Source organism: Dromiciops gliroides, chromosome 4 (assembly GCF_019393635.1).
Source record: "Dromiciops gliroides isolate mDroGli1 chromosome 4, mDroGli1.pri, whole genome shotgun sequence".
NCBI lineage: Eukaryota > Metazoa > Chordata > Mammalia > Microbiotheria > Microbiotheriidae > Dromiciops > Dromiciops gliroides.
In genome coordinates, this window is record NC_057864.1 from 166,526,134 (window position 1) to 166,554,117 (window position 27,984).

The 27,984-nt window shown below is 38.3% G+C and overlaps 1 protein-coding gene across 1 annotated transcript; it reads right to left on the bottom strand.

Moving 5' to 3' along the window:
* Window positions 1-170: 170 nt before the first annotated feature.
* On the bottom strand, window positions 171-27,980 carry RPS6KB1 (ribosomal protein S6 kinase B1). Its single transcript, XM_044005068.1, is given in 17 exon segments — window positions 171-376; window positions 379-554; window positions 977-1,037; window positions 1,040-1,088; window positions 3,212-3,319; window positions 5,936-6,013; window positions 6,192-6,254; window positions 6,605-6,712; window positions 7,453-7,543; window positions 7,732-7,822; window positions 10,046-10,146; window positions 11,307-11,364; window positions 14,181-14,328; window positions 15,880-15,948; window positions 17,715-17,835; window positions 19,137-19,186; window positions 27,714-27,980. Coding segments are annotated over 17 exon segments (1,572 nt in total). The 5' UTR covers window positions 27,855-27,980; the 3' UTR covers window positions 171-317.
* Window positions 27,981-27,984: the final 4 nt, after the last annotated feature.

The window sequence follows — 27,984 nt, forward strand, 5'->3', positions numbered from 1 at the left end:
CCCTTAATACTGTCAGTTTGAAGCCATCAACATGAAAATCCTCGATAAGGTGAGAAGATGTCACTGGGAATCAGTTAACTGATGTGCCTAAAGTTCGGCATACTATTTTCTTAAGTCTTTTTGCACCATTGATTGATTTAAAAAAAAAAGAAAGAAAAGAAACACCCATGTTTGTTTTTCCTCTTTCCAAACTGTCCTGTGCAATATGACACTGGCCCTTCTGAGGGTGTCACCCTTTGAGCCCTCATGTATTTCAGCTTTATAGGATGTTCACGTCCCATTGTTTTTTTGCCTGAAATTTGTTGAAAATGTTGATGTCATAGATTCATACGCAAGTGTTCTGGCCGTTTGGAAATCATAGGAAAGCTTTGTTTTTGTATGGCCCAGAGTTAGGCTGTCGAATTGGAAGTGGTGCTGATGCCTCTCCACTCACCGTCACATCCATTTGTTCTATTCCACTCGTCTCCATGGGATAATCCTCAGGTGTCTGAGTAGTTGCTGTCACTGGCTGAAGACCCTCTTCCCAGAAATCCCCAGGAGAAAATTTGACTGGGCTTTAAGACAAGGTAGAAATAGTACTTAGTAGCTGTCTCAAGGGTAACACCAATCCTAAATAATTAATTTACATTAAAATAAATGAGGTGGTACTCAAGGACCTTCATTTCATTGTTTTATGTATTAGCACCACATGTGGAAAATGAGACTAAAGCCATTCCTTTTGATACACTATATAGTAAAAGTGGCTTTTATGCAGCAAGGGCAAATAGTACCACTATCTTCTACCAAACATTTGCAATATGAGGAACAGAAAATGCTTCACTAAATCAACTAAGTGACAGGACCAGAGCAGAAAATGAGAAGTTTGCAAACTTTAAAGCACTATACTTGTCAGCTAATATTAAAATGGAGATTGTGAAAGCCCATCCACTTCTATTGGAGAAACAAGCCAGAATATTGTTACTATACTGGCAAATACCTGACAGGTGTCCGAGGGCTGCCAATGAATCTTCGAGGTGATCGGATTTTTGGTTCAAATGAAATTTTTCTTTCACACTTTCAAGTACCAGATGAGCCACATATGTAAAACCCTGAAAAACATAGCAATAGTCCTGTGACAACATGCACAGTACATGCAGATTAAGAAACTTATTATTTAACTGACATACGAAACAAAAAATGTAATCAAATCACCAGTCTATCTACATGATCTCCCACCCTTTCCACATCATATATTCATACTTGCCAACCTCCTCCCAGACCTCTCCTAAACACATGCCTCAGGAAAACAGGTTTCTACTGAAACCTTATCAGGTTTTTATTATTTCCAGAAAACAAAAACCCTGTGTCACCTCAAAAGGCAAGAAAAGCAAACATGTACTCTACAGCATAAAGATATTCATGTTTCCACTCAAAAGGTTTTTTTTTTAGTTTTTTTGTTTTTATATTAAACCAGTACATTGAACAATTTCTCATGGGCAAGTCAGACATCGATAATGTCCTGACTTGTAAGCCCTGGAATCACAACACATGCATCTGCTATCATCTGGCATCACAGGAAAATGAAGTTTTCACCATAAATGAAGTTTTCTAGATTTAAGTGAAACTTACCCATCCAAGTGCCAAAACAAAAAATAATTTAAATGGAAATCTTTCTAAAATTTGTTGGTTTGTACACCTGCCTGCCTTTTTAAAATCAAGGACAAACACAAATTTAGCTTTTTCTTGATGACTTCAGGTCATCACTATGAACAGTTATTGTTGTAGTACATAATAATACAGAGTTCTGTGTCTTCTTTTTAGTTTTTCTGTCTCTTACCTCACTGTTCAGACTGTCACTTCTCAGGGCAGGCACACTGAGACAGCAAGTTAACAGCCCCACCTCCATCCCACTTCTAAATTGCTGCTTCTAATCTGCTGTAGGCTGGGAAACCAGATAATCAAGCTGGTTGAGAATTATGTGTTAAATATCATAAGGCCTTACTAATAGTAAGACAAAGTACATGACGTTTTTAGTGGAAGTGCTTTGCGACCACTACTTCTGGAGCTCAAAGGCCTTTTTCCTCATACTTCCAGGTTTGGGGCTGTGTCCCAGAGGCTTGAGATTGCTCGAAGGCTGACCTCTGGATAAGTAAGAGGAACACTTTAGGCACAAAGGTCCAAGGGCAATAACAAACTTTAAAAGATTTGGTCCATTAATATATCAAGTACAAGAAAAAAAAAGTGTAATGATAACGAGTTAGGCAATACAATAATAAATTTCCATTGAGATGGACTGAATTCAGTAATTTAAAAATTTACTATTGGAGAGGAAATAAAGATCTCAGCCAGACTAATATAACCTGTGTGAAATTTACTCTTACCACTTTTGATTTCTTCCATCCTTAAATAAGATACTTCCAGATGCTCTCTACCCTACCCTAGTACTACTCTAGTTGAAACACTGTCCTCCACTGAAGGGAAAGATACTTTTACTAAACCAATTTCTGAGAAGCAAATGAAGCACTTTTTCCCCCTTATTTTCATTTCCTAAAAGGCACCCTTTTATTCAACTACACTTTTTGGTAAAATTCAGAGAGCTCAGCACTACATCAGACCTGGAACTAATTTGTAAAAAACATTCCTAGCTCATGGTTTTTACCACACCTACCCCTCACACCCCACCCCCACCCCCAAACCCCCGCCCAACCCCTCCGTGCCCAGATAACAGAGAAATATAATTAAAATGTTAAATTAAGAAATGTTATTTGAGATCTTCAAAAATGTCAAAATTCTCTAGCAAATAAAGGATACAACTGCAGTCTGTTTCTGTTATTAAAGTGGCATGTATAGGAGGTTTTAATAGTTCCCTTTCTTTAAAGATCACCATCCTCTACCCTCAACCCACAGATGGGAAGCTACAAAATAGGATTCCCTACTCCGCCCCCAAGCCGTAAATCATCTTCACTCTCCAGACAGAAGCAAGTCGAAAGGCTAGCCATGGAAGTATGCTGCTGCAATGGTTTCTAAACTCTCCACATGTGCTATGGTATTGGATTAAGGCCCACTTTTCAGGGTTCAAATGCACTATTATGAGGAAAATTTCTAAAAAGAATCTCTCAAATGCCTGACATGAGCTGGAAGCAAGAAAACCCACCCCAAATTGATTTTTCTTACTGAAGGACAACTCTCTTATCTTTGCATGTCCCAGAGATGCATGAAAATCCTATCTTACCAGAAAGACCTGGTTGGCACTTTCACTGAGAGTTGAGTCATCTGGGCTGTCAACAGGTGTCTGACGTGTAAACTTTGAATCAAACTGGCTCACATCCTCTTCAGATTGCTTTACAAAAACAAAATGGTAAATAGGCTATATAGCATATTAAAAGATTTTGTATCCACCTGTGAAGGCTTATAAATTAGACCCCATCGCTTTATGGCTTTAATAAAATCCTGGACTTGCTGACTTCTCAACAGACATTTGATGCTGAACATGGAAGCACACATATTTCACCGAAGAATAAAAACCCACAATATGTTTTAAATATGCTTTAAAAATTTTAAACATGCTTTAAAAAAACTGCAGATTAAGATCTATTATATGGTTGACACTTTTTAGAACCCTGTATGATATATTCCAACAGAATGTACTCTCCTTGAAGACAAAGGACTGTTTTGTTTTTCTATCTTTGTATACCCAAGACCTAAGCATAGTGGTTTACACATGGCAGGTGCTCAACAAGTTTACTGAAATGAATTATTTAACCCCACTGACATTCTGGCTGAAGCTCTTAAAAACCAGATGAGAGTCATCTAAATTTATGAAAGTCAGTCAACAAGCATTCATTAAATCATTTCCTGAGTACCAAGGCACTTGTTAAACAATGGGGTTGAAAGAGGCCATAAACTGTTAAACATTACTAATAAGACACACACACACACACAGACACCCCCCCAAGAAACAAGGGAGGTGGGTGTGGGGGAAGGGCAAAGGAGGTGGAGTGGGGAGCCAGCACCAGAAAAAGCCTCCTGCAGAAGATGGGATTTGAGCTGTCTTGAAAAAGCCAGGAAAATCAGAAGGCAAAGGTGAGGAGGTAGAACATTACAGGCATGAAGGATAACCAGTAAAAAAGGCATGGAATAGGGAGATAGGAGTGTAGTGTTCAAGGAACAGCAAGAAGACCAGTGTTGCTAGTGAAAGGGAAGTATGTGAAGGGCATTAAAGTGAAAGAAAAGAAGAAAGTTAGGAAGGGGCTAGGGAGTGAAGGGTTTTTAAAAAACAGAGGATTTACATTGGATCCTGGAGATAGAAGGAGCCACTGGAGTTTATTAAGTAAGGAGCTAACATTTCTAGATCTGTTCTTTTTTTTTTTTTTTTTTTTTTTTAGGCAATGGGGGTTAAGTGACTTGCCCACGGTCACACAGCTAGTAAGTGTCAAGTGTCTGAGGCCGGATTTGAACTCAGGTACTCCTGAGTCCAGGGTCGGTGCTTTAACCACTGCGCCATCTAGCTGCCCCCTAGATCTGTTCTTTAGGGACATCATTTTCATGAGCAAGGGGAGGATAGATTAGTGTGGGGGAAGACTTAGGGAAGGGTGACTAAGAAGCTTTTGCAATAGTCCAGGTAAGAGGTGATGAGGGCTGAATTAGAGGGGTGGCTATGAGTAGAGAAAGGCAACAGATTGGATATGTGAAGTGAATGTGAGAAGAATAGAAGATGATACCAAGGTAGGCTTGGATGACAGAGATCATGGTGGTATCCTCCAAAGTAATACTAAAGGTTTGGGGAAACAAAACAATGGGTAGTTTTGTATATGTTGAGTTTGAGAGATCCACATGATAACCCATTTGAGATGTCCAGCTTGTAGGTGGAGCTCATGAGAAAGACCAAGCTAGATCTAATTATGATTAATTCTAGGAATCATAACTTATATTATTATTGGCATAAACTGATGCTAAATCTGAAAAGCTGTTACCACTGGGATAGTCAATTATACAGATCAAAGACCAGTAGAACTAGAAGTCATTTGAGGTCATCTAGCCTAGGGCTTCTTAAACTTTTTCCACTCAACATCCCCTTTCACCAGAGAAATTTTTATGTGACCTCAGGGTATATAGGTATATAAAATAGGTATACATAACCTTTTACTGTTGCCAAATCTTTCGTGACCCCCACATTCAGTTACGTGACCCCATATGGGGTCTCAACCCACATTCGTCCAAGTCTGTCATTTGACAGATGAGGAAGCCAAGATTCAAGTGACTCATCAAAGTCACACGAGAAATTTGTGGCAGAACAAGGACTAGCACACATTATTCTATCCATCTTCATCTGCCTTTAAACTTCACAAGTAATAAAAATTCAGTCTGCTTTGAGTGAGTTGATTTAGCCCTACCACCTTATCACTCCCAAGTATACTAAACAGCCATGACTAGATTCTTAATAGGAGCTGGCTATTACAAAAATTAACTTTTTTCAAAAAGCAGGTTATACAGCAGTAGCTTCACAAAATTTCCTTGTGGGTAGAAAATCCAATATGATTCATTTAAAATAAGCCAATCAGTACTCTACTTTTGATATCCACCCAATTTCTATAATAAAGGGAAAAAAAAACATAACAGCAAAAACTCTGATGCATGCTAATTCACTTGTTCATTACTTGTTTGGGGGAAAAGACTTTGAAAAACAAGGTAAGAATGTTCGATATCCTGAATTGGTCACCACAAGTTTCTAAGCAACATTCATCTTATATACAGAAAGCATTCACTACTAGCACTACTTCTTTAAAAGATCTTACAAAATAACATTTCCAGAGTGAGGAAAGAATAAGACAGGTCTGTTTAGAGTCAACAGCATGATACCTAGGAACTGAGAGAATTTCTTAGGTTTTGGAAATGCATCATTCTTCTCAACAAAAGTGGGGGGTGGATTCTCCAAGTGTTTTTATATGTGACATACCAAAAGCGGCTTAAAGGGGGGCTCCACCTTCCGAGCCAGAAGTTCTTCCCAGTTAATGTGTCTGAAGAAAGGATGAGCCTAAGAAAAACAAGAGAAATAACTGACTGGAAACAGCCTACACAGGTCCAATAAAACTTACAACTTACTATATGATTTAGCCTTCCAAGTAAGGTCAACATTTCTACATCACTCACTTTAAAATAAAAAAGCATCTTTCTCACAAGAGCCACTGAGAATCCAATGTGCCCGTTCTTACCTGAACTTCTCCAGCATCCCCAGGACCAGCTCCAAGACGCGAAGCAGCATTTCTTTTTAGCAGCTTTGAGGGGGGAAAAAAAAGATGATTTAAAACAGATAACGCTTAGGAACACTTGTTCAAAGTTATTAAAATTATAGTATAGTATCTACTTTATAGTTATTTCTCCTAGATATTATAGGAAAAAAGAAAAACAAGTTTTTGATCAAATAACATCTAGATTTTACCTTCAAGAAAAGCATAGCTATTAGTCCAATCTCCATAACCATTTCATTTCTCAAAATACCTATTTCACACCAGTTAAAATGGATTAGTTTAATCCTATTCGTTTGTCTGAAGCCAACAACAGATGTTTTGTCTTCATGCTTGTTTGTAAAAATGTACATGTATGTTTATATTTGAAGAAAACCTACCTTTTTAAGCAGATCTCTGGCTTCTTGTGTGAGGTAGGGAGGCAAATTAAGTTTACATTTGAGGATTTTGTCAATTGTCTTCTTTCTGTTCTCCCCAGTAAATGGGGGCTGAAAGGAAGAGGTCAGGGTAAAAAACAAAAAACAAAAAAGTCCTTACAAGGGATTTTAAAAAGTAGTTTCACAAACTTATGTTTCCAATTAGTTAATTTTTTTTTTTTGGTTTGTTTTTGTGCGGCAATGGGGGTTAAGTGACTTGCCCAGGGTCACACAGCTAGTAAGTGTCAAGTGTCTGAGGCCGCATTTGAACTCAGGTACTCCTGAATCCAGGGCTGGTGCTTTATCCACTTCGCCACCTAGCCGCCCCTCCAATTTAATTAATTATACTATCCTATACATGAAAACAAGAGTTTTCACGCTGAGAAATAAGCTGAATGCTAAATATATGTAGATTTTAAAGATGCCATGGTATACCATAAAGTCACTAGACTAAGCAGATTTAGATTCTTAGCCCAGGTTCTGTCATTAACTTGCTAAGCAGTTTTGGACAAATCACTTATGCTCTTAGCCTGTTTCATCATCTGTCCCTGTATGTTTCACAGGGTTTTTCTAAGAATCAAATGAGGAAACAGAGATAAAAGAGCTTTAAAAAGTATAAAGGGCTCTCTACAAGTACAAAGTTTACTTCTAATAACTCTCTGGGGACTTGCTTTGAAAACAGCTTAAAACCACACTACATTAGTAACTTCTATCTAAGCAGTATGCTTGCTCTCCAAAGAACATCCATCACTATGATTCAACAACTACCCGCCATGAGGTGAAAAGCATGCAGTCTTTAACTGTGCACCTACTGCTCCAGTCAGCATGTCATACATTAATGCCCCCAAACTCCACCAGTCCACAGCACGATTATGGCCACTTCTCATCAAGATTTCAGGAGCCCTATGATGAAAAAAATATGCACCTAAAAACACTTAATAGTACATCCTTCAAGTTAAATTAGCATTTTTTTTTAAAACTGTATTTGAAATAGTTACACTAAGTAAACACTGTGAGCTATTACTTAAAGCAGGAGAAATTTAGCTATTACCCCCAGACCAGAGTTATATTGCATTCAACATGCAGCTCACATGTATTCTATTGTTCCACAGAACGTGTGTGTAACTGTTCCATCATGAATGGATTCTTTGCATAGTCCAAAGTCCGTCAATTTCACATGACCTGAAATGAAAGATGATAGCAGGGTTATTCTGAGAACTGTAAGTATGTGTAAAAGAGAAAATAAATGCATCACACAGAAATGATCTGTTTAGATGACTCCAATGTTTAACTTTTTCTTACCCAAACTATTTTTAAGCATCCAATAAAAAGCAGCTATTAGGAATTTAACTCAATATTACATATACTTATAAAATTAGAATGTCAAAATATGAGATAGGCAAGCAGACTCTCTGTTAACCAAGGTGGAATCAGGAAAGAATAGGTCAGGAAGGAGTGGATATCCATGCATGGCTCCCATTATGAACTCACCTAGAGTACATTATCATCCATTGAAGGTATCATTCTAGGTTGAAGATACTTCTTGTTAATTGGTTATGGGTCTAGGGATCTAGTTTATATATAAAGATTGATGCAGATTTCCAGCCTCTTTTTCACAGAAATGCAGTAACATACAAATAACTTACAGCTGAATGACAAAGAACTGTGACTTAAAAGCTTATAAATGCTTTACATATAGGCAACAAACAGATTTAGTTTATCATGTCATCTGCTCATCAGTGGAGATAAATGAAACTGCTATGGAGTGCTGAAAGACACTCAAACCCTGAAAAACATATCTCACACTAAAGGGCACTTTCACCTCAGGCTTTCCTTTACTTAAATCATTAGCAATCCCTCAGCTATTCTAGCTGCCTTCCTATTCCTTAGACATGACTGGCAGTATTAGGCCTCCTGATTTCTGTGTGTAAATTTACCTTATACTCAAAGTAAGAGAAATGGCATACCTTATCAACAAGATGTGCGGATTAACATCAAAGGGAGATTAACCTAACTGGTTACTGTAATCTTGTCATTTGCCTCAGAATTCAGAACCATGGATTAAATACAGACACACACACACACACACACACACAAAATAAACAGGAACTGAAATACAAATAGGCAACAGATCCCATGCCCATCTGATAAAGAAATCCACAGAACATTTCAAGTATTTGAGAAGCAAATGTCTTTATAGGAAGGCACATGGTTCCTCCTTTAATTATAATACTGGCCTTAGTATCCAAGGAGTAATTTTACTGCATTTCCTATTCAGCTAACAACATATGAGTTATGGATAATTCAGAATACTCAGTTTCCATAGGAACCTAATAATTGCAACTACATATTTGGTTTCCCATCCCTCCCTTCTCCTCCCATCCCCCAATCCTGTGTAAAAACTCAATCTAGTGTATTCATCCTAGAGTTTCTCTTCAATAACATAGTTCTGGAGGGACTATTCATAAAGCTGAAACTTAAAAAACAACAATCCTGCACATGAAATGGAGAAAAGGAAGGACACTTTTAAAAACACAGACATTACCAGAAATTGGGGTGACAACAGAATTGTGGTTCTAGATATGAACAAAGGTGTTTGTGACTAATGATTAAAAATTGAATTCTGATTCACCTATGGTATTTTCTGAAGTGATTTTTTTTTTTAAATCGAACATAGTCCAAAATATAAGGGTTAGCAAGTATGGATTTAATGAACATACAGGAAAATGTAATATATAAGAAAGCCTCATTGGTCAGGTATGTTGTATAGGGGAGATTCTTGTTCAGGTAAAGGTTGGACTGGTCATTCTGAGAGCCATCTGCAACAGCACATGGCTATCCACATCTTGACTCTGGCAAGCAAAAGAGTAGGAAACCTGAGAAGTAAGAGCTGTAATAATGAATTTTCTGTTTGATTCAAATTTCTGTTCCAACCAACAATTCATGGTAGAAATCAATCAAACAATTCATGGTAGAAAGAAAAACTATCAGTACTTATTAAAGCTCCTTTCAATTCGTCAAGTATGCCCCAATTTATGTAGGGCTTTTCTTTTAAACTAGAACTCTGTTCTAATTTGAAAGAAAAAAAAAATAGCCTTTGGACTTGATTTCTGGTTCCCTACTCACAATACTGTTATGTATTAAGAACCTTCCTGTAATGGAGAGATGAAATAAAGGTAAGGGAAATAAGTGTTATTAAAAGAAATCACTGCCCTGACTAGGAATGTTGAACTCTCTCCTTGTCATCAACCAAACAGTTAAAACACCAGCAAGTATCATGGTGCTTTGAAATTTGGAAAGTAGAATTTTCATGGAATGAATGTGGGGACTTTAAAAATCGTTGTGGCCTATGGAGAGAATTTTAAGATGATTATTTACTATAGAATTGTTTACTGTTTTCTCCACCTTGGTGATTAAGCATGATATTTTCCGGCTTCAGGTCTCTGTAGATGATCCCTTTTTGATGTAAATGCCCCAAAGCCATGGAGATTTCTGCCAAGTAAAAGCTGGAACAAAAGTGATTCGACATAATTAAAAATACTAAACAGCCCAAAATCAACCCATATTCTGAAAACAGTTAAGTATGAAACAACAATTCTTTAAAAGAAACATGAGACATACAGGAGAGTAAATGATTAAGGAAGATACAAAAATAGCCTAGGTTTTTTGGTTGTTGGGGTTTTTTTTTGTTTTTGCTAAAGAGTGTAACAGTAAAACTATCAAATGTTTAATTTGCTTTAGGATACCAGTAAAATTTCAAAAAAGCCTCAAGCTATCCAACATCTCTCTCACTGGTCATTTTGTTCTGCTTAGAATAAACATTCAGTTGAAAGCAAATTTCCCATTTATACCTAAAATCCCATAAGGAATTTTGTTCATCACAAATCAAATGTCCTAATTCCAAAGAAGCTCTTTTCCCCTGCTCTCTCCTGCTCATCCCGTGCACATTTACTAAATCAAGGTCCATTTGGAGCCAGCCCACAACCTGTACACTGGCTAATATTCAAATTCATCTACCTCCATAGAATAAAGGGCTGAGTCAACCCTCTCTGGATTGGAAAAGCACAAGGCACTGCAGGACTGGCTGCACCACAATGCTGTTAATCCTGCAGGGTAGATCTTGGAAGACCCCAAGACCACCAACAGACTCCATTAGGACTCGGAGAGTTGCCTTATGTAATTTCATCCCTGAGGCTCTTAAATGCAGCTTCTGTTAGAGTAAGCCTGAAATTAAATAATGGAATGCAGTTTGGTAACAAGGGTTATACATTTAAGTTTTGTTTCTTGTTTTGTTAATATACAGGATAAACAATCACACACACACACACTCGCATGGGTGCGCGTGTGCGTGCGTGTGCGTGTGTGTGTGTGTGTGTGTGTGTGTGTGTACACACTCACCCAGGAATGAGGCTGGTGGCTCACCAGATCAAATAAAGAAAGCCCCAGCAAGAATGGAGTACAGGCATGAGAAACCCTCTACCCAGGGTGTGCGGTGCAGGTAAAGGAATAGTGAGATCTTCAAAAGCAATGTCAGTCTCAGAGTTGCTAGTGAAGAATTCTTTTGTGAAGAACCGTTGCACATTAAGCTGTCCATAAGAAGAATGGGATCCTATTTTTTAATTTTATGAATTATCTAAAATTACAAAGCCACCAAAATGGCACTTACCAAGCTGTATCTTCCATAAATATTCCCTCTCTTTCTAACTGCATAAATAATTCTCCTCCTGTGGAAGGATGAAAAGAACATTAGAAGTAATCTCCATTTCTGGCCTCTCTTTTTAAACTCAGTATTCTTGTTTATGTGATAATATAGAGAATATCTGATTTGAAATCCTAGGTTTTATATTTATAAATTATATATTTGTGAAGATTTTAGATGGAGTAAAACCTTGATTTAAGCCTCAGTAGAATTTATCTAGTAGAGGAGATGTGCTAGTATACAATTACCAAACTAGTCATAGCAATTACTAAGTACCCACATCCTCTGGGTTCATATTTTAAAAAATAAATAAATAAACTCCCACAAAAAACAACCCACAGCTAGGCCTGAAGGAAACCTGGAGAGGACTCTGCAGAAAGTAAATAAACAAATGTATGGAAAAGGGCACACAAATTTTTTGCCTAGGAAAGGATGGGACTTGAAAGTAAATGCTCCATAGCAAACAGCAGGCACAAGGTTGTCTTATACTTAAATCATTCATTTTATGTCACTTCTCAACAACCTCATCATTCCACTGAAACCACTCTCTTCAAAGTTAGCAATCATCTCTCTTTCTTTTTTTCTTTTTGGGGCGGGGCAGTGAGGATTAAGTGACTTGCCCAGGGTCACACAGCTAGTAAGTGTCAAGTGTCTGAGGCCGGATTTGAAATCAGGTCTTGCTGAATGAAGGGCCGGTGCTTTATCCACTGCACCACCTAGCTGCCCTCTTGACTTTTTCTTTCTTTCTTTCTTTTTAAGCAATTATCTCTCTAGAGTCCTTTTTTTTCCTTTCTGGATTTCTCTTTATCTTTTTTTTTGGGGGGGGGGACAGGGCAATTGGGGTTAAATGACTTGCCCAGGGTCACACAGCTAGTAAGTGTCAAGTGTCTGAGGCCACATTTGAACTCAGGTCCTCCTGAATCCAGGGCCAGTGCTCTATCCACTGTGCCACCTAGCTGCCCAGCAATTATCTCTCAATTGACAAATATCTAATGCCCTTTTCACCACCCTTATTCTTCTAGATTTCTCTGAAGCCTACCTAAGTCACTATCATCCATGCTCCACCTCCTAGATACTTTCTCCTCTCTGAGGTTTAATGATACTATTCTCTCTCTGTCTTCCTCTTAACACTCCTCTCTCTATCTCCCTTGCTAGATCATTATCCATAGACCACCTCTTGACTTTGGGTATACTCCAAGGCTATTCTAGACATATTCAAAATTGAATAAATAGTTTTTTGCCTCTTCCTCCTTCTTCAAACCCACTGTTCTTCTGAATTTTTTTTTTTTTACTTCTGCTTCCCACTGGGCATCCAGAAGGTTCATTACCTTGGATTCCATCTTTAACTTCATACCCTCCCTAACAGTCATTTATCAAGTCTTAACAATTCAAAGTCCATTCTTTCTCCTCCTATGGTCAAACATCCAAGTTCAGGCCTCGTCATCTCTTTTTTTTTTTTGGGGGGGGGGGGGGTGAGGCAATTGACTTGCCCAGGGTCACACAGCTAGTAAGGGTCAAGTGTCTGAAAACACATTTGAACTCAGGTCCTCCTGAATCCTCTTGCCTAAACTATTCCAACTGTTTCCTAATTTGTCTCGTTGTCCCTAGTCACACACCCCCTTCCTCCCTCTTTACAATCCATCCTTCAAAGCTGCCAAAATGATATACCTAAAGCACAGGTATGACTATGTCACTCAAATGCTAGAAGGTCTCTATTACCTCTATTAGCAAATATAAAATCCTCTGTTTAGTATTTAAAGCCCTTCACCATTGGCTTCTTTTCTGTCTTATCATACATTACCTTATTGACCTTACTATGCTCCCCATTCTAGCCAAACTGATCTTCTTGCTGGCCTTCAGACAAGGTATTCTATCACCTGTCTCTGGGTCTTTGCCCAGGCCATCCTTCATGCCTACAATGTTCTATTTCCTCACCTGATTTTTCTTGGAATCCCTAGTTCCTTTCAAGGATCAACTCAAACACCTATGCCCTTTGTGTTTCCTCTAGCCGCTGGAACTTCCTCAGCAAATTACCTTGTATCTCTTTGGTATATATTTATGTGTGCGCCTATATGTTGTCTCTCCTGATACAATGTAAACTCCTGAAGGATAGGGCTGTTTCATTTTGTATCAGTATCTCCAGCACCTGCCCATTTTCTTTTTTAAAACTGGAATTGTCGGGGCAGCTAGGTGGCGCAGTGGATAGAGCACCGGCCCTGGATTCAGGAGTACCTGAGTTCAAATGCGGCCTCAAACACTTGACACTTACTAGCTGTGTGACCCTGGGCAAGTCACTTAACCCCCATTGCCCCGCAAAAAAAAAAAAAACAAAAAAAACAAAAAATAACCCTGGAATTGTGCTTTCACTAGTATGAAGCAATTCTGAAGAGGAAACTCCAGCCACCAATGCAGACAGCAAGACTCAGGGGGTGGCTCAGGGAACTAAGAGGTCACAGGCCCTGCCTTGGGTCACAGAGCTGAGGCAAGGATAAGGAACCTCCTGCCTCCAAAGCCAGCTTTCTCTATCCATCACAACATACTGCAGCCTCACAGGTGCTGCACAAATGCTTGCTGACAGATCCAAATACAAATATACTGTCATATTCATTTCTACCAATGTTTCAATATTGTCTAAAAATTCGAGAGTATAAAAGATTAACTGTTTTATTTGTATCAAAGTATCCCAAGTCTCAGTACATAAATAAGGTTAAATTTTTATTATTACCCCACTGTGTAAGTGATTAACATGAAATCAGAAGAACATTTAAGATAAAAAGTTTAAAGGTGAGATTCATTTAGCCTTTAAATTTTCCTTTAAATATAACTCAAAGTAATACTGACCACTGAGATACTCCAGGATGAGGTAGAGTTTTCCACCGGTCTGAAAGGCATAAATTAAGTCCACAATGAAGGGATGTTTGACTTCCTCAAGGATATTTCGTTCTGCTTTTGTATGAGCTGTATCTTTTGCATTTCTCACTATCATAGCCTAAAAGAATATAGAACAAAAAAGTGTAAGCATTTATACACACTTAATGGACAATCTATTCTGCACTTTTTTTTTAACAGTATTGAAATCTGCAAATACTGATAGAATGGACAATTTTTTTTACCATTCCCCAAACATGGTATGGCCAGGGCAGTTAATTTGTGAAGACGGCCGAACTCTGGGGTTGGTGACCCACACTTTTGCATAGGCTGCCCAAACTGACATGGTGAAGATGACTTGCTATTGGTACTGACATCTTGTTTCCACCCAGTGCATTTTTTTGTCATCCCCAACCTCAGTTCTATGATTGCAAATAGTTATTGAGTCTGTAACCTAGCCTACCTCCAAAATTTCTTAGCATGGCCCTCAGAAATGACAAAAAACACATCTAGTTCAGGGTATAATTTTGATCAATATTTGTTTAGAAGCCTCTAATTCTAAAATGGTGATTCAAGTACCAAAGCCAGAACTCCTACTGAGACATTTCCTGGACAAATAATTTTTCAGTTCTATTTAAAAATTCAATATGTTTGATAAGTTTGCTAATTGTCAAAAGGTTACAAAGGAAAGGTCAGATGGAAAGTACTAGCCCTATTTTACTGACAGAAATTAAGGTTCAGAAACCTTATATAAGATCTTAAACCAACAGTAAGCTTAGAATCTGTTTTTTAACTTTCAACCCAGTGAGGTACTTATATACTGCCTTAAAGAGAGGAACTGGCAAGCCCCAGCTAGCCAACCGAAAAGCCCACATGTGTACTGATAAAAACATTCAACTTGAGAAGAGACAAAGGCCCTTTTTGATATGTTCTACCTTAGTGATTGCTCATAGCCTTGTTGGAGACCCACAAAGGGCCCCCATCCATATACATGAAGTAGTCCCTACCTTTCCAATCTTATTTAACATGATTCCTCTTCAGATGTTCTGCATTATAACCAAACTGGAACTACTAGCTGCTTCTCAAACTTGACATGTCCACTCCTGAACTCCACTTTCACAAAGGCTATCTCCCATGGCTGGAATGTACTCCCTTCTCCAAAATCCTCATTTTCCTTCAAAGATTAAACTAGTTGTTTCTTCTCCCACATTCTTCTGTTTGTCTCCTTCCCAATCCCTTCCTCCCAACCCTGCTGAAAATGTTCAAATGATCTTTCCTTCCTCACATAATCCTAAATACTCTGGATCTCTCCTTTGCCCACCTCACTCAATACCTTGCATTCTGCTTATTCTTGTATATGTTTTATTCCCTACTCCACTGCCAACGGGCAGATGGAAAGATTGAATGACACATTTAAAAGCTTCTTTAAGATAAGTACTGTTATTTTTATCTTTGCATTTTCAGATCCAAACACTGTGCCTAACAGGCACTCAATGTTGAAGTTGTTGAAAAAGCTATGGGTCAAGATGCCATAAATACCTTAATAAACCAAATAATCAGCCTGCTTCTTTGGGGCAGCCCTCACCATCACCACATTCTCTCAAAGCACACTCAACCAAAGAAGCTGATAAAGGTAGGAAAAAAGGTTATATGGAAAAGAAAGAGTAATCACCTTTTTAAGCACCTTCATGGCAAATATTTTCCCAGTATTTGCTCCTGTTACTTTTCGTACTTGGAAAACCTAGGTAACAAAAGTTAAACATAACAAGATAATTATGAATAACCATAAGTTAAACTGGTGATAGGTAGAGCTTCAAGTCAAACTTTCATATTGCCTAATCATAAAAAAGGAATGATTCAGGGTATGAGTATATTGTAAATACAGAGCGTAGACTTTTAGGACATCTTGGAAAATACTATGTGCAACCGATCACCTGAAAACACTGTCCATATTGAGGACTGATTACTTGTTTTGGACATAGCACTTGGCAGTTTTCCTGTTTCGATCTGTTGCCATCTGGTGGGAAAAACTGTCCACTGGGGTTTCAAATACACAGATCTTTACTATAGAAAATCCAAAAATTTGCTTAGAACAAATTATAGGCAAAGCTCAAAGAGAGATTTATGGGGGCAGCTAGGTAGCGCAGTGGATAAAGCACCGGCCCTGGATTCAGGAGAATCTTGAGTTCAAATCCAGCCTCAGACACTTGACACTTACTAGCTGTGTGACTCTGGGCAAGTCACTTAACCCCCATTGCCCCACCAAAAAAACCCAAAAAAACAACAAAAAAAAGAGATTTATACAAAACTAAAAAGCCGGCTAACGTTTCTGAAATTCATTCCAGGAATGATTAGTGTTTCACTGTTTTTGCTTCATAATTCAGCAATGTGGAAGTATATAGAACTTGAGGACTGTTATTTTATGCCCTACTATAACAGGTAAGGATAGTGATAGGAACATAGCCTATGATATCATTGATACAGGAAACTCCCAGGTGAGGAAACTCCTTTTTACCAATGCAAGTTAGCACCTTCTCTGCAACTTATAGAGAAATGCCTAAAACGCTAAGAGGTTAAGTGACTTTCCTAGGATATGTGTCAGAGGCAAGTAGGACTTGAACCTAAGTCTTCCTGACTCTGAGGCTGGTCTTCCATAAAAACTATGGTTAAATAATTTTCAAATAATAGCTAAAGTAATCAGGTATTCAAAGTTTGAGTGTTCAGGATATTTTAGTTTTAGTGTTCACTTATTGCCCTCAATCCTAAGAATAATCTATAAAGGGGGTAGCTAGGTGGCGCAGTGGATAAAACACCAGCCCTGGATTCAGGAGGACCTGAGTTCAAATCCGGCCTCAGACACTTGACACGTCCTAGCTGTGTGACCCTGGGCAAGTCACTTAACCCTCACTGCCCCACCCCAAAAAAAATAAAAAAAAAAAAAAGAAGAATCTATAAAAATTAATTACATACTACACCATATTGAAAAGTGACATACTTCCAAGATACATCACTGTCCAACTCTTGCTTTCTGACATACATACAGCATGTTTACTCCAACCAAATTTGCAAGGATCTGATAAAAGAAACAATCCTAGCTATTTGAAATAGGCAAAATTTATCTCTAGTACCACTACTCTATACTCATTCCTACTGCTCCTGGCACTTATTTTCTACTAGAGCCCAGACTCAATTAGCATCAGATAGCCATTTAGAATAATGTTCTTTCCCAAGGACATGTATATATATATATATGTATATATATATATACGCATTTTAAAAGAGGATGACCTACTTAACCCAAGAATACATATCTAAAATTTTTCTACTTTGATAGCACCTGCAAGGTAATGGTAAATAGAAGAGAATCTTCTGTCACTCCTCAAATACAGTGTTACCTCTTCTACATAAAAGGCTATCCCTTGGACCAATGTTTAGCCCAAACTATCCACTTCAATGAAAAAACAGTTCTTATTTGGGATATGGTAACTTTGAAAAAGTATTTCCTACCTTTCCATAGCCCCCTTTACCAAGTACTCGAAGTAGTTCAAAACATTCTGGTCTTATTTTTTCTGGCCCTTTGTTCACACTAGTTTCTGAGATTTCAAATTTTTCACAATGTTCCATGCCACTGGGGAGAAAAGCAAAAGCAAAAGTCAATTGGCAAAAATTTATATTTTCTTCATCATGTTCTCAGAAAGAAAAAGAGAAATGTAATCCTCTTAAGTAAAAAATGCACATTAGGAAATTTAGTATCCATGCTCTGAGGAAAGCATAGAGCATATGTGGTAACTCTGACAATGACAATCTGAACTGCATTTTCTTTTGTAAGCATAATATACTTTTAAAATGTAAGCAAACAAGTAGAAAAAGATTTATCAACCATGTGATATAAAAGAAAAAAATTAGTTTCACATTTGAATTTTATATAAGACAAAGTTTAGACTTCATGATCATCTGGAAATTTGAGCAATATCCTGGGAGCTGTCTAAAAATATCCAACCAAAAACAATTTGGAACTATGCCCCCCAAATGATTCAACTGTGCATACCCTTTGGCCCAGCAATACTACTATGAAGGCAACAACCTAAAAGAACAACGAAAGAGGGAAAGGATCCACATGTAAGATAATATTTATGGTAGCTCTTTTTGTAATAGCAAAGTACTAGAAACTAAGGGGGTGCTTGGAGAATGGCTGAACAAATTAAGGCATATGAATATAATAGAATATTACAATGCTATAAAAAATGATGATAATGCATGACAAAAAGTACCTGACTTTTCCTTGTAACTGACATGACTTTAAAAAATTAAGTTATGGGATGAACACCCCCTAAAGTAATCTAGTGCTGTGCCTTGGAGCTCTAGAGCTGCCCAGAACTGCCCTAAGTTCTCAAAGGGTATGCCACAAATTTCAAACTTTTCCCTATTAAGGCTGTAAAAATTTAAGCATATAAGGCTGGTGAAAGACTTTGTGTCTATCATCTGAGTACTAGTATGGCTAAGTCAGAGAGAATTATCATCAGGCTGACTCCAAGTTGATAGAATTTTCAGGCACAGGAACTTTCAAAGACCATCCACTAAGCCATGGAGGCTGTGGTCAGTGTAAAGGGAGTACTACCAACATCAATTAGATACTTGATAAGCTGACACACAAGATATTCAAAAATGTTCACTTAAAACAACAAAATTCTTGAAGGACACAATGTTTAGCAACAGACTCTGAGCAGTCAATATTATGACATAGTATAACATAATATAATACAGTACAAAAGTTGTCTCAATACTCAGCTATACTATCATCAGATTTAGCTTTTAAATTCAATAAGCAATCTACAAATATCATTAGACATCTGAGACTTATTGGGATCATGTAACTAATATTGCCTATAAAAGTTATTACTCTTATTAGTAGAATTTTTTAGAACTTACATTTCATATGGTCCAACTCCCCCATGGTCCATGCTTTCACTTAATTGACCCTGAAATAAAATTATTAAATTAAAAAAAAACAACACCAGGGCTGTAAAATAATTTCAGGTCAAGCACTTAAAAGAACTAAAATTCTCTATAGTTTACTAGTAATTGAACATTGTATTTTATAAAAACTTTTGTAGGGCATCAAAATGCTTTTGGGGGAAAAGTAACTAAACAATCAGAATTCTAAAAGTGGTATTGTGGAGATTCTTTTTTTTTTTTTTAAACAGTTGATAGCTGTTGAGAATGTTCATCAGTAACTCATAACAAATTATTTCAGGAACTGTATGAAATTGTGTTTCCTACCTGTCCAAAAAACTACCTATTCTTTGCATTTTTTAAACTGAAGCCACTATATTCCAAACCCAAAATACTGAATTGACATAATTTGTCTATTTTTCCTATGTGAAACTGACTCTCCTGTCACAAGCTAAAATAAGCACAACCGTTTCAAGATACAGTAGTTAACACTATTTTTTATTCTGGTTGGGGCAAAATTTTTAAATTGTTGCAAGATGACCAAATGGCTAAAGGTTCTGAGGCTAAATATTCCATTTCAAACTTGATAATAATTCGTTAAAAAAAAATTACTTGGTGATAGTTGTTAGCAGAATTACTGCTATCAGGCAATGAAAAATTGCCTAAAGACATTTAGGAATTTGATAGGTTTTTTTTAAAACATATTCAACTTGATTATGAACCTGAAACCATGTTTAAAGGGTATAATACTAACTGTGAATCCATCATAGTTCTTAATCAGGAGCAAGCAGGATAACAGAATATAAAGGGCAGTCAATTGACCATACTTATCTTGCTTTCAAAGCAGGACAGCCAATTTAGGCAAAGAATATTGTCATAGCTCTTTCTGAAAGATCAAATACCAGGAAAACAAATGCTATCTAACCACTTACTTTGACCAAGAAACTAGTGTGAACAGGCCAGAATTATGGTCTTCCTCAGAGTGGCCTCTTCTGAGTAAAGCAAAGGCATATCAGTGGGAGCAATACAAGAAACTCACACTCTACTTACACATTTTTTCTTTCTTGAAGACTTTTAAATCTCCACAACTATGAGTAAATCACCTATTGTGACATAGTTGCTTTTAAGACAAAAGACTCTGACCATCTTTCAGAAGTAATGCAGCTGGTATAACATAATTCTGCTCTTCTCTGATGTTACTTTTATTCAGTTCTAAATTGAAGACTACAAAGTAGTTAACAAAGAACCATAGCTTTAAAGCCAACTCTCCACTCAAGATATGCCCTATGGCTGTTTCATTTCCTGAGCTAGATGGGTCTGTGTTACCACCTGCAGCTGCATATGTGCTTGAAACTTTCTACTGTTATATAGGGACAGAAACATTTAAAATTAGTCATCAATTCCTAGGATCCATCAGTAACCCAGCACACTGGAAGCTTCAAAATCAGAGGAAGACTTTCTAAATCAGCATTATAGTCTACATGAATGTCTTTATCCATACCTCTATGTTGTAAGGTTTTTCTTTCTTTTTATTTTTTTTAAAGTAAGCGGCACTATCTCTGCACCTTAAATTAGGAGACCTAATTTTAAATCTTGGCTGCAACACCAATAGGAATAATAACACTTGTACTATAAATCTCACATGATTGTTGTAAGGAAAACACTTGTAAATTCTGAAGTACTATGAAAATGTGAGGTATTACTGTGATCATCATTATATTTACAATTTCTTACTTTTCCTGTGTTTTTCATAGCTGTATTATTGGAATTCCCTTTTCCTTTCTTATAAAGCCTAAATTTATCTCCCAAGCACCATACAAAATACACTGTTTCAAGCTGGCTTAGCAGAATGACTTGTTTGCAAAAGTTCTCATTGTGTATAAAAATAAACGGACACATACACACTGTACAAGGCCTAATGAAATTGAATATAATCATTAAAAAGCTAAACAATTCTAGAATGACAGAAATTGTTATAAAAAATAACACCCATTAAATCATTCTTCACACTTGAATAAGCTTACTGTAGTTCCCTTATTAAATGAAACGTTATTAAGTCAGAATTACCCAGGGAATGAAGAAAGTCAGTTTAACTAAATAGGAAACCTGAGAAAGTATTTTTAAACACATGTTGTTGTATAATTTTAAAGTTCGGTCCATAGTTTTCCATAACTACTATGTACAACTTATTTTGAAATGCTTGAGTTCTAGTGGGTGGGGGGTGAGAATGGAGGAGGAAGAGAAGTTGGAACACAAATTTTTAAAAAATTGATGTTAAAAATTGTTTTTACGTATATTTTGGAAAATAAAATTCTATTCAATAAAAAAAAATTAATGAGAAAAATTTCCAACATAATAATCCCATCACCAAACAATTATTGAGCACTAACCACTTTTCAAAGTGCACTGAAAGGCAACAAGCATGAAAATTCTTGATCATAGTAGTAATTCAGTAAATTAAATCACCTTTGAAGAAATCTCTTACATTTTCAAATCAAAGGCTCAAGAAATTAAATACTGATCTTAAAACTAGATTGGTTAGATTACTTCACTTATGTAACTCTCAAGTTTCATAGAAATTTTAAACTTTTTATTCAAAAAGAATCTTACACAAGTCTAAAACCACTGCTCTGAACACATTATAAACCGCAAATCATTATATACACATATTAACTGTTTAATTTCTAGTGTCTTTTCTAGTTTTATGTTCCTATAGCAAATAGAAAAGTCCAATACTTTCCATAAACTCTTAGTCTTCTGACAGAAAACTTCCCCTTAGTTTCAACTTATTGTCCCTGATTACAGCCATTAACCAAAAATTCCATTGGACTTCTTTTTTGTCTGGACCCATGATGTGTTCATCATCAGTGTAGGGTGCTTCCCAAAGAAGAAATTCCCTTGGCAATTGCAGAATAGTAAGGGACACACGGACAGGATGAGTCTGAGGCAGGACTGGAACTCAGGTGGTCCTGAGACTTTATTAAAAGTTTTCAATTAGGTTTCCTTTTTACAGGCACTGAATTTTATTTAACTTCAGGCAGCAGGATGGCACATACTAGACTTGGGATCAGCAAGACCTGAGTTCAAATCCTGACTTAGACACTGTGACTCAAAACAAACTCATTTAACCCCTCAGCTTCAGTTTTCTCATGTGTAAAATGGGGATAATAAGAGCATCTATTTCACAGAGTTGTGAGGATCAAATAAGATAACATATACAAAGCACTTTATATCTTAAATTGCTATATTATTAACAAATATGTAAATTCAGTCTATTATATTTGTTTCTCTTTGAAAGATTCATTCAGTCTTCTAGATATTGAAAAACTAATGAATAAGTATTTGGTGATGTCTATGTACCCACACACTCAGAAAGGCTTGTCCCATTCCAAATGGGGTTATACTGGCATCCCATAAAGTATAATCTTGCTGGTTATTTGATGCCTCAAAAATATGCAGGACTGCCAGAATAAAATTAATAATTTATTAATACATCACACTTCAACAAAATGTAGGATGGAAAATGTTCCTTAGAGATCCCAAAGTCCAACTCCCTCAGTTTTCAGATGAGTAAGTCAAGGACCAGAAAGGTACAGTGAGTTGTCTAAAGTTAGATGGCTAAAATGGCAGAGCATGTTCGCTTGAAACCGAAATCTCTTGATTTAGATTTAATGGTCTTGGGGCAGCTAGGTAGCGCAGTGGATAGAGCACCGTCCCTGGAGTCAGGAGTACCTGAGTTCAAATCCGACCTCAGACACTTAACACTTACTAGCTGTGTGACCCTGGGCAAGTCACTTAATCCCAATTGCCTCACTTAAAAAAAAAAAAAGATTTAATGGTCTTTCCACCACATCATGCTAAAGGCAAACTAACTGCTGGCTGATTGGCAATAAGTGATGTTAATAGGCTTAACTTTTCTGTACTCTGCAAACTATTAGCACATGCTAGAAAATGCAGTTCAACAACACCAACAAACAATTCCAAAGTAAGTTTTCTGATTGAGTATTTCTCCACAACAAGAGGAATATACTGGTTTGAACAGTAAATTTTTAAAAAGCATATTTCACAGATATTAAAGGGAAATTAAAATAATTTCCTAGTATTTGAACTTTTAAAAATCAAGTTTAAAAATCTGTTGTTCGGTCTGGTCTTATATTTTTCAGTCATGTCCAACTATATGTGATCCTATTTGGGGTTTTCTTGGCCAAGATACTGGAGAGGTTTGCCATTTGCTTCTCAAGCTCATTTTACAAACAAGGAACTGAGGCAAAGAAGGTTAATTGACTTACCCAGGGTCACACAGCTAGTGTCTGAGGCCAGAATTGAACTGACTTCAGGCCTAGTACTCTATCCACTTCACCACCTAGCTGCCCCCAGTGTAAAAGTCTAGCATTAAAAAAGATGATGAGGAGGGGCAGCTAGGTGGTGCAGTGGATAGAGCACTGTCCCTGGAGTCAGGAGTACCTGAGTTCAAATCCAGCCTCAGACAATTAACACTTACTAGCTGTGTGACCCTGGGCAAGTCACTTAACCCCAACTGCCTCACTAAAAATAAAAAAATTTAAAAAAAAAAAGATGATATGGGGCAGCTAGGTGGCGCAGTGGATAAAGCACGGGCCCTGGATTCAGGAGTACCTGAGTTCAAATCCGGCCTCAGACACTTGACACTTACTAGCTATGTGACCCTGGGCAAGTCACTTAACCCCCACTGCCCCGCCAAAAAAAAAAAAAAAAAAGATGATGAGGGGGCGGCTAGGTGGCACAGTGGATAGAGCACCAGCCCTGGAGTCAGGAGTACCTGAGTTCAAATCTGGCCTCAGACACTTAACCCCAATTGCCTCACTTAAAAAAAAAAAAAAGATGATGAATCCATAATTTTAAAATTGTCAATTCAACTAATACAAGTATGTCATGTCAAAGAATATGTAAGAACCAAGAATGTGGAGTCAAAGTCCCCTTTTTGTTTCAAATAGTATTTAACATACTATATAGTTTTAATGATATCAAAATCCAAGCACTAGGCTAATGTGAACAGAGAATTAAGAGTTGAAAAATCTTGCAACAAGCTACCTTTCCTACCAGACTACTTACTTCTCTAAAATACCTCTCAGGTTTAATTCGACATGACAATTCAGACATTTATTTTTCATAGGAAGAAATTTCATTTATTTTAAAGAAGCTCTGTGATGTTGCCTTGAAATCAGCAAGACCTGAATTCAAGAGTTCTACTTCTGGCATGCACTGGCTGTATGATCCTAAGCAAATCAACACTTAAGGCTCTGAGCAATTCTCTTAAAGATTAATTGCCGGGGACGGCTAGGTGGTCTAGTGGATAAAGCACTGGCCCTGGATTCAGGAGGACCTGAGTTCAAATCTGGCCTCAGACACTTGACACTTACTAGCTGTGTGACCCTGGGCAAGTCACTTAACCCCCATTGCCCCGAAAACAAACAAAGATTAATTGGCAATGAAGGTGCATTGTTAGAGGGAGTTCCTCACCTATACCAAGGAAATCACAGACTCAGTCCCCATGTTTAATCTATTACATTTATTTAGTGCCTATGAGTAAAACAGGCTAGGGTACAAATTAAAATGAAACAGTCCCTGCCCTCAAGAAGACTATAAATCCAAGGAAGGACAGACAGAGAATTAATAGCTGGGGGTACGGTAGGGTTGGTTAAGAGAAAGTAGGGAGAGGAACTTTATCTGAGCTGAGCCCTTAAGGAGTGAAGGGCATTCCTTTCACGTGGCAGACTCACGAAAATGCCCAGAAGCAGGAGAGCTCAAGGAACTGTGAGTAGCTTGGAGGGAAGCAGTTGTTGAAGTAAGTACGAAAAACAGTTTGGCGCCAACTGGCTTTTTAACAGCTTGGTGGAGGGATTGAGTTCTCTTCAAGAAGCAACAGGGAGGGGCAGCTAGGTGGTGAAGTGGATGGAGCACCAGCCCTGGAGTTAGGAGTACCTGAGTTCAAATCCGGCCTCAGACACTTAACACTTACTAGCTGTGTGACCTTGGGCAAGTCACTTAACCCCAATTGCCTCACTAAAAAAAAAAAAAAAAGAGGCAGCAGGGAAACAGTAGCTTTTAAAGTAAAGGAGTAATGTGGTCAGATCTCAAGAACAGCATTTTAGCAACTCAGTGGAAGACAGATTGAAGAGAGTGGAAACTAAAAGCACTGACCAATTAAGAGACCATAGTAATAGTCCACAAAAGGAATGATTCAGGATTGATCTAGGGTGCTGTTGGTGAGCAAAGAGAACTGATGGGCGAGATGTTATGAAGGTAAACTTAATTGGATTTGGGTGGGAGGGAGTCAAAGATTACTTTTCAAGTTACAAAACTAGAAGCACGATACCATCAAGAGAAATAAAGAAGTTGGGAGAAGTGGTAGATTTAGAGGGTAAAGATGATAAGAAAAGTGTTATTCACTTCTGTTTTCACTTCCTTTCTTTAGGGCATTCAGAGTTCTTCATATAGAAAACATATACCAATAATCACATATGGCATCTTTGATGTAAACATCTTTTATGTAAAATATGCATGTATGTATATGTGTATAAATATTATATGTATGCAGGGGGACATCTTTTAATTCTAACATTTATCAGCTTGGTAATATGCAGATGTTACTGCTGTTTTAAGGAGACGAGGAAGACAATGGGCAGTTAAATAACATCCCATTAACACAAGCCTAGAGTAGCTAAATTACTCAATTCCCAGATTATTATCCTCTGTTTAAATTTTCCTTAAGGAAAATGGGAAACAGAACATAATTTTCAATATCCAACTCACTGATAGTTTTAAATCTCACATCTAAAGACCCATGCTGATGCTTCATCAGGGTGTGGTGGTGATACTAGGTTCTCCAAGAGGCAAATCTTACCAAGATCAAAAGGACTGAGTAGAAGACCAATAAAAAATGAGATAACATATGTAAAGTGTTCTCCAAACTTTAAAATAATGTGTGTATGTATAATATGTGTGTACATATGTGTATATTCAAACACACACATATAACACATTAGCCATTATTATTGTTGTTGTTGTTAAACAAATGCTCTTACAGGAAGTTTAAACTTAGAAAAGTTCATCTTCAAAATAATTAATTATTTTGGTCATATCAACTCACAAAACTATATGCCAGAATTGGCCAAGGAAGCTTCCCAAGCTCTGGGTTCCACTCCTGGCTCTGACACATACTGTCAGCAAGTCACTTAACCTCTCAGAGTGATACATTTTATATCTGCAGTAGCAGTAGGCATTTCCTCATGAGCTCCCTCTCCTGTGATGAAATTAGAGAAGAAAGCAAAAAACGATACATATTAATATCTGAAGGGATGCAACCTCTTCAGTTTCCTCCCAGGTGTTCCCTAACAGAGGGTGATATCACAGAGCAGGAGGGGGAAAAAAAGTGTATCTATTAAGGTCTGAAGGGATTTTTTTTTTGGGGGGGGGGGTACTCACAAAGATGAAACCACAGATCTTTTTAAGTATTAAAATATATAAAATAGCTTGGGCAATCAGACCTTGTTCTTAACCATGCCTTACCACTGATGTTCATTAGCATAGAAATCAGTGATTTTAGATTCATCAACTCTAAAAAACATCTCTAAAAATAATAATCTTTAAATCCAATCTGACCTGGAAAAAGAAATATTACAAAAATAACCATAAAAGATGAAAAAAAACCAAGCTCTATTTAAAGTAAACTAGAAAGTATTCCTATCATAAAGCAAGGTAGCCCTGGAATCATCATTTAAACAAGTTCCAGATAAAGCTACTATTTGGGGGAAGCCAAATCAATTTTTTTTTCCTCCACTGCCAAATATCATCAGAAAACTGCACAACCTCTCGTTTGGGGTATGTGTGTGGGGAGGGGTGGAATTGGGAATCACAGTTCGCTTTGTAAACATCTTCTAGACAATCATACCTTAACCCCGACCCCCAAAATGTACAAGATGCAGGTCACGCTCTCAGGGCATCTGCTTCTGCAAAGCACAGCCCGCGGAAGAACTTTTCAGCTGTCATCCCAACAGCTGAGCGAGCGCTCGGTAGGCGCCAAGTCGCCAGGGCGAGTGCAAAGAGCGGGGGACCCTAGGCTGGGGAGCAGCTTGAACTTCCGACGCCAAGAATACCCTGCCCGTTCTTTCGCGGCTGCCTCCCAGCCCGCTGCTCCAGGGTCACCCTGAAACTCGCGCCACCCTCCGCCCCTGCCGCTAAAGACCCGGGGTCGGGAGGGGGGAGGGGGTGGCTGAGGACTCCGTGCACCTGCGCCCGTCAGCAGCCACCCCACCTCAGGATTGGTCCTGCCGCGCCGCCCGACTCCGCAGCTGGGCCCGCTGCTCGGCCGCCTGCCCGCCCTCCCGCTCCTCTCGCTCTAGTCCTCGCCTTCGCCCTCACCCCAGATACTGGCTCTGCCTCTCGCCCCAGTTCAGAGCCCTGGAACAAGCCCGGTCCCTTGGGCCCGAGCCTACGCCCCGGCCCTGTCACCTCCGCCCCTGGCCCGGCCCGCCCCGGCCCGGCCCAGCCCAGCCCTCCGACCCCGGGCCTCACCCCTTCCTCCAGCTCATCCTCAGAGCCTGCGTCCTCTGGCTGGTCCAGGTCGATGTCAAAAACTCCTGCCATGGCCTCAGCTTCCCCGTCTCTGAAGTCTGGCGCTGGGTAAAATTCGTCCCGCCGCCGCCGCCGCCTCATGGGCCCGGACCCGCCGCAGCCACCGCTGCTGCCGCCGCCATCACCAGCTGCCTGGTCTCAGTGCGACTGCGCTCAGGTCCTAAGCTCACACCGCAAGTTTGGCCATTGCACATGCGCAGGACAATTCATG